Below are 15,320 nucleotides of genomic sequence, written 5' to 3'. Positions count from 1 at the left end.
CGCCGGGAGAGACCACTGCTGCGCGGGGGGAGCCCGGGCTCTCGGTGGCCTGGGCACGGGGCGTCTCTGCGCTCCGGCGCGCGCGCGGCCCCCGGGGGGCCCCCGCGGACGCCAGGGGCTGGGGGCTCCGGGGGCGCGCGCGGGCCGGCGGGGCTGCCGGGGCGCGCGCGGGGGCCCGCGGCCGGGCTGGGCTCCCCCCGCGCTCGCGGCTCAGGTGGGCCGCGCCCAGCGCTGGCGGAGCCCGGGTCCCCGTTCTGCCCGGGCTGGATGGCTCATTCTGCTGGCTGCGCGGTGGCGGCGGCTGTGTGTGCGCCGCGCCTCGCCGCTCCCCCCCGGCCCCCCGAGCCCGGGGCGCGCGCTCCCGCCCGGGCCGCCCGGGCCCCGCGGCGCCGCGGCCCGAGGCCCCGGGAAGCGCAGCCATGGCCCTGCGGAGGCTGGGGGCCGCGCTGCTGCTGTTGCCGCTGCTCGCCGCCGTGGAAGGTGAGCGGGCGGGCGGGCGGCCGGGCGATGGGGGCGGGGAGCGGCCGGGCACTGGCGGCCGCCGGCGCCCACCTCCGCCCCGCGGCCCCGCAAAGTTTGCCCCGGGGCTCGCGCCGGGCGCAGGTGGCCACGGGGAGGTGTGTCCGGCCGCCCCGGGAGGCGCGGGCCCCGCGGGCGCCCGGGAGCGGCGGGCGCTGATTGACTGTGCCAGGAGGAGGCGCAGGGACCATCTTGCCGAGGCTTTGTAGCCAGCCCGGCGAGCGCCGCCCAGGGCCGGGGGGCTGCCCACGCGCGCTCGCCGCCCCCGGCCCGGGCACCCCTCTGCGCGTCGGCCTGGCCTTGCTCGGCACCGGGTGGAGGGGCGCCGGCCGGGGGGTGGGGAGGCCCGGAGCGCAGTCGGGGCTGGAAAGTTTGGCAGGGAGCGGAGGGAGGCAGGCACCGCGAGTGGTCCGGGGTGGGGGTTCCCGGTCCGCGCCCCCAGGATGGGGTCGGAGCCCCGAAGAGGGGGGACTGGCAGAGTGGAAGTGAGCGCGCCAGCACCCCGCGCCGGTGCCTGCCCATCGCCCGCGGCGTACAATGGGGTCCCCTCCCCTGGAGGACTGCGCGGGGGATGGGTCCGTGGGCATCTCTGGGCCGCGCGGGGTCTCCGGGCACCCCTGCCGGCCACCGCCCCGCTGGCGGCAGAGCTCAGCGTGGCTGCTGGAGCCCCGGGAACTCTCCAGCTGCCGCCAGGGCCGGACCAGATGCTCTTGCCATGTGTTGGCCTTGGCCAGGGTCGCTGGGCCCTCTCCCCCATGGCCTCGTGTGTCGGTCCCACCTGACCCCCAAGGAAACAGGGCGGCTGCCCGGCCTCCCGAGCCAGCTTGCTCTGGAGGGAAAGTTAGTGGGGTCTGGGTGTGTCCCCCAGAAATGGCCGAGCCTGTGGGGCAAGAAATGAACGTGCATAATGGTTCTCATGTGTACTGCACTTTACAGTTTTCAACCCGCTTTACAGTTTATGAAGTACTTTGCAGTCTGTGCAAAGTACTGTGGTTTACAACGTGCGGCACAGTTGACAAGGTACTTGAAGCTTTACGAAGTGCTTTCCCACCAGCAATTTTGTTGGATTCCCCAAAATAAGCCTTCCAGGGAATCCAGATGGGTTAGAGTCTTAACTTCCTTTTACTAGAAAGGGAAACCAAGGCTCAGAAAAGCCAGTGCTTCAGGCCTTGGCCCTTGGGTGATAAAAATAGAATGGGGGTCTGGAGTCTGGGAAGCTTGTGCTCTGTTCCTTTTGCTGGGTCTTCTCGTCCCTAAACAGGCTAACCTCTCCAGGATTCTGCCACCTTAGGCCCGAGGGGTACCCTCATCTTGGGCCATTTGGGGGTGATGCGAAGCCCCTTTCCCTCTTGCAGCTCAAAAAAACCGGAAAAACCAAACCCAAAAATAACCCGATGGAACCAGGCGTGGAGCCTGAAGACTCTGGGAAAGGATGGTCGGGGGACCCCACGCGATAACTTTAGTTTCTCTCTCAGTAATGAGTGCTCTAGTGACCGCAATTCAGGGGGTGGAGGGGGTGTCCCTGGATGGCAGCCATAGTTTCTGGCACGGAAGCAGCTGTCCCCAGGCTCCTGGAGGGTTTGACGGCTGCCTGAGGTTTCCCGGTGCGGGGCCCCTGGGGCACCAGGGTGCCACGAGCCCTGGGTGTGCAGGGCAGCCCTGAGACCTGGCTGCTGGCGGGAGCTCCCTGGAGTAGGGCTGAGGTACCACTTATTAGCTCTGGCTTTGGGGAAATGACTCATGCGTTGGCCCGCTATACGTTGGGATGTTTACAGTATTATGGGGAGCTTGGCATAAATATTGCTCTTTGGGTTGTAGTCAGCGGTGCTGGAGGGGAAGAAAATTGGCCCCTCTTGCGTTGGAAAAGGCCCTGGGTGTGTTTTTAATTACCGGGGTGGGGGGGTGGTAGATGGAAGGGCCACGTCTGTCCAGGCCTGGCCCTGGCGGGGGGCGGTCAGAATCTGGTGGGCTCTGGCCAGAGCGGACCCTGGGCCCTGGACACAGGGCTGATCAGCTGCTGATATCCCAGGAGGGCGTGGCGGCGTGGGCTGCCACTTGGGGGCAGACTGGGAGGCGGGCTGCAGTGGGCATCCCGAACCTTGCTTCAGGCTCTTCCTTTGCTCCCTGGATACTCTGGAGTCTAGTCCATTAGGCATTAAGAAGGAGCTGGCCTAACAGAGGAGGAGATGGTGTGAGGTGGAGGTCAGAGGCCTGGCTTCTCACTTACTCGGGGACCCCCAGACCAGCTCCCTGCCCTACAGGGAGCTCAGTTTCCCTGAGTTCAGAATGTTTGACCTAGCCTCCTAGGATTCTCACACACCCTCCTTGCCTTCCCTGAGCCTCAGTGTTCTCATCTGCCAAGTGAGGGTAATCACGCTGGTCCAGCCTGTCTCACAGGCATGTCTGTGAGATTCAGACCAGATAATGGATGGGAAGAAGCCACCTTGAAGATCTGCGTGGCCTCTGGGGGATGGAAGATGGGCAGTGCCGCTCATGACACAGCCCCGAAGAGACGGGAGCCTCCCGGGAGCAGGACAGTCTGTGGACGCAGACCTGAAGCCTGGGGTGATGAGGGGCAGCGCTCAGGTCTCCTGGTACCCAGGGATGTGCAGCCGCCACTCCTGGCCCATCCCCCTCTTCCTACCCCGTAGTAACCGTGCTGTCCTGAGCGTTAAGGTCTAGAAAATTCCCAGCCTTTAAGAGAGGAGACAGGATGTGTGTAGTTTTGGGGGGTGGGGAGGACGGCTAGGTTGGGCTTCCCAGGTGGCGCTAGTGGTAAAGAACCCGCCTGCCAATTCAGGAGACGTAAGAGATGCGGGTTCGACCCCTGGGTGGGGGAAGATCCCCCGGAGAAGCAAATGGCAACCCACTCCAGTATTCTTGCCCGGAGAATCCCACAGACAGAGGAGCCTGGCAGGCTATGGTTCTTAGGGTTGCAAAGAGTCAAACACGACCGAAGCGACTTAGCACATAGCATGGGGGCTAGGTTAGGATGGTAAGCTTGGTATCTCCCCAAACCATGAGACCCCCCCCCAAAGGAAACCTAAGTCTGGAGCATCTGGAAGTCTGGAGCATCTGGATGTTTTGAGAGGATGGTAGTACCCCCAGGGTTGTGTCCAACAGGAGAAGAGGCCAGTGGTGGACCAGCTGCTAATGAAAGTCGCTCAGTCGTGTCTGACTCTTTGCGACCCCACGGGCTATACAGTCCATGGAATTCTCCAGGCCAGAATACTGGAGTGAGTAGCCCTTCCCTTCTCCAGGGAATCTTCCCAACCTAGGGATCGAACCCAGGTCTCCCACATTGCAGGGAGATTCTTTACCAGCTGAGCCACCAAGGAGGCCCAGACCAGCCACTAGGTGGAAGCCAAAAGTTGAAGTCTAGAGAAAACCCATCTCCTCTGTACATTTGATCTTTTCTTTCCTTAAGATTTTTTGATATAGACCACTTGTCAAGTCTTTATTGAATTGGTTACAGTATTGCTTCCACTGTACATTTTGATTTTCCGGCCATAAGGCACACGGGATCTTAGCTCTGCTACCAGGGATCGAACTGGCACCAGTTGCATTGGAAGGCAAAGTCTTAACCACTAGACTGCCAGGGAAGTCCCCATACGTTCGTTCTTTTGGTTTCCAAATATTTATGGAGCGTGTTTAACTGGAGTGGTGCTGGGCCCTGGGGCGGGCGGGGAGACAGGACAAACTCACAGGGAAGCCGTTGGCGAAGTACGATGTGATAAGTGTGTCCCGGGTCCTGCCAGGAGGCAGTCGTGCGCCACCTGGGGGAGCAGCAGCCATGTAGGGTGGAAGCCAGTTACTTTGTCATTTATAGCTTTATTCTTTGCCTCATTTTCTTACTTCCCGTTCTCCCTGCCTTGAAACTTTCTCAGCCACCTGCCGTATTAATGAACTGTGTTCCCAAAAAGCTAAAGAGGTTGACTTTGGAACCTAGAGGAAGCAAAGTCTTAGCCTGGAAGAAGGAACAGCGTGTGTAAAGACCTAGAGACGCGATGATTGGTGTGTGATACTTGGGTGTATCTGAAGGAGATGGGTGTTAACGGCAGCAAAAGGTGATTAGGCTGAGAAGTTTGGGCTTGATGCTTAGGGGACTGGGGAGCCACTGAAGGTTCTTGAGCCATGGGGGACCTGGCCAGATTTGTTTTTGGAAAGATCACTGGCTTGTGGGAATGTTCAGATGGGCTAGAACCTGTCCTGCACAGTAAAGAAAAGGCCAGCTTGTCTGTTCTTGGCTAGGCTGTGAGCTCCCCAAGGGAGCTCAGTTTTGTGTCCACGGTGGTAATAAAAAGAAAGTGAAGTCGCTCAGTCATGTCCAACTCTTTGCGACCCCATGGGCTGTAGCCCACCAGGCTCCTCTGTCCATGGAATTTTCCAGGCAAGAATACTGGAGTGGGTTGCCATTTCCTTCTCCAGGGGATCTTCCCAACCCCAGGGATCGAACCCGGGGCTCCCGCATTGCGGGCAGATGCTTTATCCTCTGAGCCACCAGGGAAGCCCAGGAGTAGTGAAAAGAGCTCCATTCAAATGCTGCCTCCCAGAGGCCTTCCCTGATTACCTCATCTAACACAGGCTCAGTTCAGGCATGTTCATCCCTCCTGTTTTGTCGTACTTCAGAATACCCACTGCCATCCGAAGTGGTATCAGAGACTTGTTCCTTTCCTTATTTAGTGTCCATCTTGCCCACTAGACTATAAACTCCAAGAGACGAGAGGGCTTTTCTAAATTTATTTTTTTTTAATTTAAAAATTTTATTGTTATTATTATTTGGCTACACTAGACGGCCTACAGGATCTTCGTCTCCCCCACCTGGTATCAAACCCAGGGCCCCTGAAGTGCAAGCGTGAAGCCCTAATCGCTGGTCTGCCAGGGAAGTCCTGAGGTTTTTATCTTCCCTGTGCCCTGAATTGAACCCAGTCACCCGGTGCCCTGACCTGAACCCAGTCACCCGGTGCCCTGACCTGAAAGGAGCTGAGGGCCGCTGAATGAATGAATGAGTGTGGAGTGAGCAAGTGAATGAATGCATTATATTGTGCTATACAGTAAGTGTCGGGAGAATGATACAGAGACGAAGGAGGGAGTCCCAGGGCCGGGGAGATGAAGGAAATCTTCCCAGAGGGAGAAGCAGAGGGCAGATGTGAGCAGAGATACAGAATGCAGGAAGATGTTTGGGGATAATAAAGAGATCAGTTCAGCCAGAGCTGAGGATTCAAATGGACCAGTGGCAGCTCTGTGCCAGGCAAGTCCGCTCCTTACAGGGGTCGAGGGAGACTGCCCGCCCCTTCCCCCCATACACGTCTTGTCTCTCCCACCCCCAGCCCAGCCCTCTGCTGGGCCCACCTCTGGGGCATTACCTATCTGAGATCCAGCGACCTTCAGTGGGATTAATTTAGAATTGGTTTTCTTTTTATGTTTATTTCTCCTGCTTCTCATTTTTAAAGGAGGCTGCTTTCATGTACTCGTCTTAGCCAGGAAATCAGAGCTTAGATTTAAAGCCCGAATGCTGTAGAATTCAAAAGCAAGTTGACTTATTCATTTATTCCTCCATCCATCCATATGTTTTAAAAGAGTCGCCAGGCACTCCCTTCATGTCAGGTGCTGGGTGGGGAGAAAGGATTCCGACTTCAGTGGGAAACAAGGGCGGCCAACTTCCGGGACCCTGTGGGGCAGAGAAAAGGCACGGCCTTTCTGGACAGTCAGACCTGGGTTCAAATCCCCCAGCCCTGCACATTGTGTGTGCCCTGGGCAAGGAGCTGGACTCCCATTTCCTCAGAGATTCCTGGGGACACCCAAACAAAGTGTCAGGCACACGACGAGGGAGGAGGAGGGGAAGGGATAGTTAGGGAGTTTGGGATGGACATGTACCCGCTGCTTTGTTTAAAATGGATAACCGACAAGGACCTACTGTGTAGCGCGGGGAGCTCTGTTCGATGTAACGTCACAGCCTGGATGGGAGGGGAGTTTGAGGGAGAGTGGATGCATGTTTATGTATGGCTGAGTCCCTTTGCTGTCCACCTGAAACTATCACAACATTATTCATCGGCTATACCCCAATATAAAAATAGAGTCAAAAAAAAAAGAAGTGTCAGGTACTTATCTGTGTAGAGGCTGTTCTCAGCCCCTCCAAAGTCCTCGTCCTTGGAGTGAGTGCCTGTGATCGGTGATGGCTGTGTCCTAATTCACTGCCCCTTTCTGGCATTCAGATTTTTCAGTCCACAAACCAAACTTCAGTGTCTCCCCCAACCCGGCACACAGACTCCCAACTGCTCCCGCCTTGGGATGGCGACCCCCTCAAGTGTGAGCAGGCCCAGAGCCCCATCTCTGCCTCTCTCTTCAGGGCTCTGTCAGGGGAAAATACTTGCTTCTTACCATGGCAGAGAATTGGAAGAGGGGTTCTCAACTGGGATCCACAGGCCTTAGTTATGGGACCCTGGGATCACCCTGAAATTATTAGAATGTTGGCCGTGACAGTAGATTTTCCTATGAAGTGGGGTCTTAGCTTTCAGAAGATTCTCAAAACAGTTGTGAAAACACAAGCCCATACCCAGGCTCCCACTGGGGGGGTTTGAATCCTTGGTTGGTCCTGAGACCCCACTGCCAGCTCCCTCTGCCCTGCCATGGTCCCAGACCCTCCCAAGGGGCGGGGGTTGTCCTTCCTAATGCCTTTGGCCGCCTCCACTTCATCAGGATTTTGCATCAACCCCAAAGCCAGGGTAGGGGCAGGTTGTCTGGGCAGCTTTGCCAGGGACTCCTCAAGGCCCAGGGTCGCAGCTGGTCAACTTGGCCTGCCCAGAGCTTACCTATGAGCTTACGGTGGAGGTCGGACCCCTGCAGGCAGAGAGACCCATAAAGGAAGGGGCTGATGATAGAACGGGCTGGTGACAGGAGGCCTGGGCTGGACAAGGGAGAGGGTACCCTGCTCCCTCTAAGGGTGGAGGGGTGAGACCAGGAGGGCCTCCTGGCAGTGGTGGACCCGGCCTGCACCTCTGACCAAAGCCCCATCCCATCCTGTGGCCTGGCCTGCTTGACTGACTTTGCTGGAGATTTGATACATCCAGCTGGAGCCCAGGGATCAGTAATTTTTAACTCACTTCCCAGGTCTTTCCATTGGGCAGGCGGAGACTACTAGGAAAGAGAAAGAGAAACCTCAGCAGGAAACTGGAAAAGGCCAAAACGAAGTGAAGTCAGTCTGAGTTAGCGCCCACCAGCCCAGGCTGCCGGCCTGCTGGTGAACGGAAGGAGGCTTGGCGGGGGGAGGGCAGGGCAGGGCAGGGCAGAATGTTTGCACACCTCTCAGGGATGGGGTGGGCCCTTGATCTGACAGCACCTGGAAGCTTCCTGATTGGGATCAACTGTCTGATAAGGCTGCCTTGGAAGCATTTTAGGGTTTTAGGGCCTTTTAAAGCAGGTGCCTTCCGGAGGGTGGAGAGGAGACACCTGTCTCCCAGGGGCCGCTGTATCACCTGGGGCAGGGGGCTTGCTTAGACCACCTTAGCCTGGGCCGTGCTCGGTGAGCTTCCTGGAGCTATCTGGAGCCCTGCTGCAGCCCCCTCGGGATAAGGCTATCCTCAGGGAAGAGACCTTATCTGCTCTGTGGCCTTGAGCACGCGGTGTGCTGTCTGAGCCTCAGTTTGCTGATCCGTAAACTGGGGATACTGCCTGTCGGAGGCTCGCGGTATACAGCGGAGGTCCCGTATACAGCGGCCGGCAGAGCAGCCTGGTCTGCAGTCCTGCCGGTGTTTATCCGTTGTCAGGATATGAAACGTCAGCACCCTTGTTCCCCGCCAGAGTACTTGCTCCTGCCTTTGAAATCCCAGGGCCCTTTAGCCAAGCCCTGACCACTCTCTGTGTTGTTCCATAAACAGCAGAGCCTAGGGGTTACAAGGATGTCTGGAGTCAGGCTGTCCCTTACTGTGTGTCCTCTGGTCGGTTATTTAACCTCTCTGAGCCCTGGTTCCCTCACTTCTTTTTTTTTTTTTAAGGGCACTTGCTATTTATTAAATAAATGCCTACCAAGCTCCATGTGTTTCACATACAGATATATCATTCAGTCCTCATGACTGCCCTGTAAGGTAGATCTTTTTGTCCCCATTTCACTAGAGCGTAGGTGATCCACCCAAGCCCCCTCCCTTCTTAAGCAGTGAAGGATTTGATGTTGGGACTTCTGGAGTCCACTTGTCCCCTCTAAGCTCTCAGAGAATATGCGTTTTCTTTTTCTTTTTTTTTTGGTATAAATTTATTTATCTTAATTGGAGGCTAATTACTTTATAATAATGTATTGGTTTTGCTGTACATCGACATGAGCCCACCACAGGTGTACATGCGTTCCCCATCCTGAACCCCCTTCCCAGCTCCCTCCCCATCCCATCCCTCTGCACCGACCCTGAGCATCCGGTATCATGCATCGAACCTGGACTGGCAGTTTGTTTCACATATGATAATATACATGTTTCAATGCCATTCTTCCAAATCATCCCACCCTAGCCCTCTCCCACAGAGTCCAAAAGACTGTTCTGTACATCTGTGTCTCTTTTGCTGTCTCGCATACAGGGTTATTGTTACCATCTTTCTAAATTCCATATATATGTGTTAGGATACTGTATTGGTGGTTTTTCTTTCTGGCTTACTTCACGCTGTATAATAGGCTCCAGTTTCATCCACCTCATTAGAACTGATTCAAATGTATTCTTTTTAATGGCTGAGTAATACTCCGTTGCGTATATGTACCACAGCTTTCTCGTCCATTTGTCTACTGACGGACATCTAGGTTGCTTCCATGTCCTGGCTATTAGTTCTTGAGGTGGCAATAATGAATGAATGGGTCAGTCCATGAAGGATGAATTTGTGTCTGTAACTGAATGTGTATCATACATGTGATGAGTGCACAGTAAATATTAACTGTGGCTGTTATTTCTCAAAACCAGCGGGAAACTGCATTCAGAGCAGGGGGATGTGGGTGCCGTTTTACTCAAGAACTCTGTCTGCAGCTCTCCCCCATCCCTGTCCACTTCACCCCAGGAAAAAGCCAAAGATACAGAGTTAAGTTCTATCTGACTCTTGCTGAGTAGTTGAGAGGTCCCTCCAGCCTGCCTCTTTGCTTCCCATGCAGGTTTTCCACAAGAGCCCATCCCCCCTCCAAGTCAGCCTCCCTTAACCCCAGGAAAGGGACAGGATCTTCTATCGCTGCGACTTCATTCCTGACCTTTGGCCTCCCAGCCACCAACTTCCATGAAAAAGTGAAAATGTTAGTTGCTCAGTCGTGTCCAGCTCTTTGCAACTCATGGACTGTAGCCCGCCAGGCTCCTCTGTCCTGGAATTCTCCAGGCCAAGAATACTGGCGTGGGTTGCCATTCCCTTCTCCAGGGGATCTTCCCAACCCAGGGATTGAACCTGGTCATTGCAAGAATCTGCACTGCAGGCAGATTCTTTACCACCTGAACTACCAGGGAATTCACACCAACTTCCATACATGATGATGAAAACAGCCAGATGCTCTGCTTAAAGACATTGTACTGGGTTGGCCAAAAAGTTCGTTTGGGTTTTCCATTAAACGAACTTTTTGGCCAACCCCATATATGTCATCTTACGCAACTACCTCAACAGCTGCCCTGGTGGTTTTATTATTGTGCCAATTTTATAGATGTGGAAACTGAAACTCAGAAAGCAACTAGCCCAAGGACACATAACTAGGGAGCAGGAGGCAGGGATTCGAACCCAGGTCTGGAGGACTTTGAAGCTCCTGCTCTGCACCACCACCTTCCAGCAGCCTCTGAAATGTACCTCTCAGCTCAGAGAAAAGGCTTGGCTCTGACGAGGGTCTCCAAGGCAGCCATCCAGCCTCTGACTCCATCAACATCCTGAGATAATGCAAGTGGGAGGGTTCTGGAACTCACAAACCTGCCATAAAAAAGCAATCGCTGTCATAATGGTCAGAATAATGTTGTTCTAACTTAGACAAATCGGGTGTTAACTCATTACATTGTGAGGGGTGCCTCCGCAGAGAACAGAGGCTGTGGAACAGTCACAGGGCCATTTGTAGCTTGTGTTTCTAAACCCATTAGCTCATCGGGTTTTCACAGCAACCCAATAAGTGGGAGGGAACCATGGGGCCCATTTTAGAGATGAGGAAACTGAGACCTGGGGGAATAAGGCGACTTTCTGGAGGGCAGTGGCCAGACCATGCCTGAAGCCCAAGGCGGTTCTCAACGGCTCAGAGATCCTCGATTCAATTTGAATTCCTAGCCAACATTTAAAAATCAGGAGAGTTTACAGAGAAATCCTGTTTCTGGCTTTGTGAGAAGTCAGACAATCTGGCTTCTCTAGGCCCACATTCCCACATGGCCACAGTTGGCTGGAGCCGAATAGTGACTGCCTCTTCAGACGAGCACATGAGCGTGGGCTGGGGCGGGGGGGGGGGGGTGGGGGTGGCGGGGAGCTCTCCATCAGCTTACGTCACACATTTGTGTTACTTGCCTGGGTCCTCCAGGGTTCAAGTTTGCCTCCTAGATCTGCCCTGCCTCTCCTGTTAGTGGTGGTGGTGTTGTTTAGCCTCTAGTCTCTCTTGCGATCTAGAGTAAATTGCTTCTCCTCCCCAGGCTTCAGCTACCTCTTCTCTCAAGTGAGGGGGGTAGGACTCAGTGGTTTTGGAGGCTCCTTCCAGCTCTGGGATTGCATGCCGGGTGCCAGGCTCCAGGCAAGGAGGGGAGAGCTAGACAAAGGCCAGGGCTCTGCCCCTGGGACGTGTATCAGTTATCCATTGCCGCCTAATAGGCCACCCCAAAATATACTGTCTCAGTACAACAGTGGTGTATCATTCCTCCTGACTCAGTGGCGTGGCCGGGTGCAGCTGGGCATTTATTCCGCTCCATGTGGTGTGAGCTTGGATCACTCTTGAGCTTACACTCAGCCAGGCTGTGCTGAAAGGTCTGGTGTGGCCTCTCCTACATCTCTGAGGCCCTGGTAGGGAGGGTGGGAAGGCGCCCCCCACCCCACTCTTCAAGATCACTCACCCGTCACTAGTCTAGACCGAGCTTTCCACAGCGGCTAGCTCCCAAGAGGGTAAAGAGGAAACCGGAAGACTCCTTGAGGCCTGGACTGTGATGTCACAAAACATCACCCCTGCAGTCGGAGCAAGTCACAGAGCCATCTCAGATGCATCCCAGGCCTCCACATCCAGTTCAGAGACTGGGAGGAAATACGCTGGGCTCGATTTTCTGTTCAGTCTTTCAAAGGAAGCACCGTGTGCTGTGAACGGTTCAACACGCAGCATTCGCCTGTGTTGCCCGTGGTCCTCAGCGTGTCATTGGAGGCGATGCTCGGCCCCCAAACAGCCCCCTCACCGTGTGCACACACCTCATGTTCTGGGGCGACCTGTGGTCCAAATGTAGCTTCAGCAACCCCCTCCCTCCCTCTTTTTTTCGGCTACACTGGTCTTTGTTGCGGAGAGCGGACTTTTCTCTAGTTGTGGTGTCCAGGCTCCCCAGTTATGGTGCATGCACCCTCTAGTTGTGATGCACGCGTCCTCTGGTTGTGCTGCACGCGTCCTCTGGTTGTGCTGCATGCGTCCTCTAGTTGTGCTGCACGCGTCCTCTGGTTGTGATGCACGCGTCCTCTGGTTGTGCTGCACGCGTCCTCTGGTTGTGATGCACGCGTCCTCTGGTTGTGCTGCATGCGTCCTCTAGTTGTGACGTGCAGGCTCTCTAGTTAACAGTGTGCAGGTTCTCTAGTTGTGATGTGCAGTCTCTCTACTTGCGGTGTGCAGACTTAGTTGCCCGGTGGCACAAGGAATCTTAATTCCCTGAGCAGTGATCGAACCTGCGTCCCATGCATTTGAAGGCAGATCCTTAACCACTGGACCACCGGGGAAGTCCCTCGGCCCCTTAATGGGAGGCTGCTTTCTGTTTAGTGACAGCAGGTATAGGCGGTGACCACACTGAGGGACAGTCCACCCCAGGGAGTTTCTAGTCCCGCACAGGGTGTGGGTAACAGGGAGCCAGAAACCTCATGCCCTGCCTGTTCTCCGTCCTATCCCACCGCTGCACTGACTTCCCGTGCTGTCTGCCTCCCCCGAGAGGACAGGAACCCTGCACTTCACCATGTCCCCTGCCCAGCACAAGGCCTGGCTCATGATATGCACTGAATAGATGTTTGTGCCATAAAGTGAAAGTGAAAGTCTCTCAGTTGTGTTCAGCTCTTTGCAACTCCATGGACTATACAGTCCATGGAATTCTCCAGGCCTGCTGCTGCTAAGCTGCTAAGTCACTTCAGTCCTGTCTGACTCTGTGCGACCCCATAGACGGCACCCCACCAGGCTCCCCCATCCCTGGGATTCTCTAGGCAAGAACACTGGAGTGGGTACTGAATACTGGAGTGGGTAGCCTTTCCCTCCTCCAGGGGAGTTTTCCCAACCCAGGGGTCGAACCCAGGGCTCCCGCATTGCAGGCGGATTCTTTACCAGCTGGGCCACAAGGGGAGCCGTGGTGGCCCAAGTTGTAGCTATTCAGAATCAGGCAGGAGGAGGAGGCCCTGGGCTGGTAGGAATGAATTTGGAGGATGGGGCTAAGGTACCCTTGTGGCCTGGGGCAGGTCACTTCACCCCTCTGGGCCTCAGTTTTCTCATCGGTAAACAGGGGATCGTGATTTAACCACCTCAGAAGGCCACGTCAAGGAGCAGCTGTGTTCTTCATTCAGCTATAAAGGAACATGTAAACGAAGATCCTAGAAGCTGTGCAGTCCAGAGAAAAAAGAAATCCTTTGACACAATGCTGTGAGTCAGCTATACTTAAATAAAATTTTATAAAGTAAAAAAACAAACAAAAAGCACCTGTAATGGGGTGACCGGTCTGTCACCCCCGCCCTGGCTGGGGACCACCATAGGAGCAGGGAAGTGCTGGGGGAAACCGAAACGTCTGAGGCATTGGTTGGCCAGTTGCTGTCAGACCTAAGCTGGGACCACAGGGTGGCACAGGGCTTGCGGAGATATGTGCACGCAGTGAAGCGTTGAAGACCATAAGCAACACCTTAGCGAGTTTTATTGTCAAACGGTTAAGCAGGAAATGGGGTTGCTGACTGAATAGGAATCAAGCCTACACAGATAATACACAGTCCTTCTGATATACCTTAGTCTCTCTTCTATTTTTAGAAAAAACTAAAAATGTGTTTGGGTGCGTCTCTTGTTTGCACAAGGGAAGCCGAATTATTATTTGGGGCTCTAGATTTGTTACTCAACGCCTAAGTCTTATTCTTTTAATAAGTGAGTTAATCCTGCTCATGTTTATTGATGTAATGGATGTGCTGGGTCTCAACTCTGTTGTGATATTTTTGGGGGTTGGCCAGACGAGCTTTTTGGCCGACCCTGTATGATGATGTGCACTTTATAGGCTGTGCTTCTTTTTCCACACGATGTGCATTCTGGACTCTGGTTCCTGTGGATACGATCGGTATTTAGGGAGGTTCGTGGTCTTGTTCCGGTGGTCCCCTTTGTACTTATGCCTTCTTCTGCAGAGTCTGATCTGCTGTTATAGCATCCAGTATATTGTTTCTAGAATTCCCATTTATGTCTTTTTTATATAGCCCTTGTCTCTACTGATTCAGTAGAGACAGATTCAGCCTTTTCCTTCTTGAACTTATTAAACAGAGGTACAGTAAAATAAATTAACAACCAACCAAATCCTAAGAGTCCCAGCCGGAGACCCTAGACTCTTGAGTTGGCCAGGTTGTGAATGGATATTTGACAGCCAGCAGTGTCCCCAGGAGGGTGCGTGTCTTGTCTAAAGAAAGCACGTGGGACTTCCCTGGTGGTCCAGTGGTTCGGATTCCACACTGCCACTGTAGGGGACACCGGTTCAATCCCTGGTCAGGGAACTAAGATCCTGCATGCCACGTGGCACAGCCAAAAAGGTAATAATAATAACATAAAGAAGGCAGGTGCTACCCACTGTTGACCATCTTGCTGTGCGGGGATTGGGGCTCAGTTTTGCCAGAACTTCTGGTTTGCAAAGTTCTGACATTTATAGAAAAACTTGTTGGATGTTTGCTCAACTCTACGATACAGTCCTGGCCAATCTAAGTCGTATTTGTTGGCTGAATTTGGCTCAGGAGCTGGCAGTTTCAAGCTCTAGTTGAGGTGTTTTGGACAGAGAAATAGCAAGGGCGTTGTCACCTCCATTTTACTGATGGAGAAGTTGAGGTTCAGAGAGCTGTAGTGACTTACCCAAGGCTACAGAGCTGGTAGCCACAGGCTTCCCAGGTGGCGCAGTGGTAAAGAATTTGCCTGCCAATGCAGCAGGTGCAAGAGACCCAGTTTCGGTCCCTGGTTCGGGAATATCCCCTGGAGGAAGAAATGGCAACCCGCTCCAGTATTCTTGCCGGGAAAATCCCATGGACAGAGGAGCCTGGCGGGCTACAATCCCATGGGGTCACAAAGGGTCAGATGTGACTCAGCGTGCATGCACACACACACACACAGCTGGTAAGCAGTGACATTGTCAGAAGTGCTTCTTCATCTTAAACTGGAGAGTCTTCCTGGAACTTCCCTCCATGGCTTCTGTTTCCTGCCTTCCAGAACAATCCAGGAGCAGACGCTCCTTCTGGCAGGCATCTACACTATTTAAAGGCAGAGAACATGTCTTCCTTCCAGTTCCTTCTTCGCGGGCAGAGTTGGTGCAGTGGGAGGTGTGTGTTCTTGGAGTAGAACCTCTGGCTCTGAAACTTACAAACAGCCTGACCTCAGCCCTTTTAGAAAAATTTCATTATTTTTGGCCGTGCTGGGTCTTTGTTGTAGCGTGAGG

At 54.3% G+C, this 15,320-nt stretch overlaps 1 protein-coding gene across 3 annotated transcripts in view; it reads left to right on the top strand.

The window, feature by feature from the left end:
- The first annotated feature begins 239 nt into the window (after positions 1-239).
- Positions 240-15,320, top strand: part of EPHB2 (EPH receptor B2) — a 215,621-nt gene continuing 200,540 nt past the window's right edge. For all 3 annotated transcript variants that reach the window (XM_069575031.1, XM_069575029.1, XM_069575030.1), the window contains exon 1: positions 240-480. In XM_069575031.1, the coding sequence (XP_069431132.1) occupies positions 420-480 (61 nt within the window). In that variant the 5' untranslated portion in view covers positions 240-419. The remainder of the gene's footprint in view (positions 481-15,320) is intronic.

Source organism: Ovis canadensis, chromosome 2, assembly GCF_042477335.2.
Source record: "Ovis canadensis isolate MfBH-ARS-UI-01 breed Bighorn chromosome 2, ARS-UI_OviCan_v2, whole genome shotgun sequence".
In the NCBI taxonomy this organism is placed as follows: Eukaryota; Metazoa; Chordata; class Mammalia; order Artiodactyla; family Bovidae; genus Ovis; species Ovis canadensis.
Note: the sequence above shows the minus strand (reverse complement) of the source record. Positions and strands in the feature narration are given on the sequence as shown.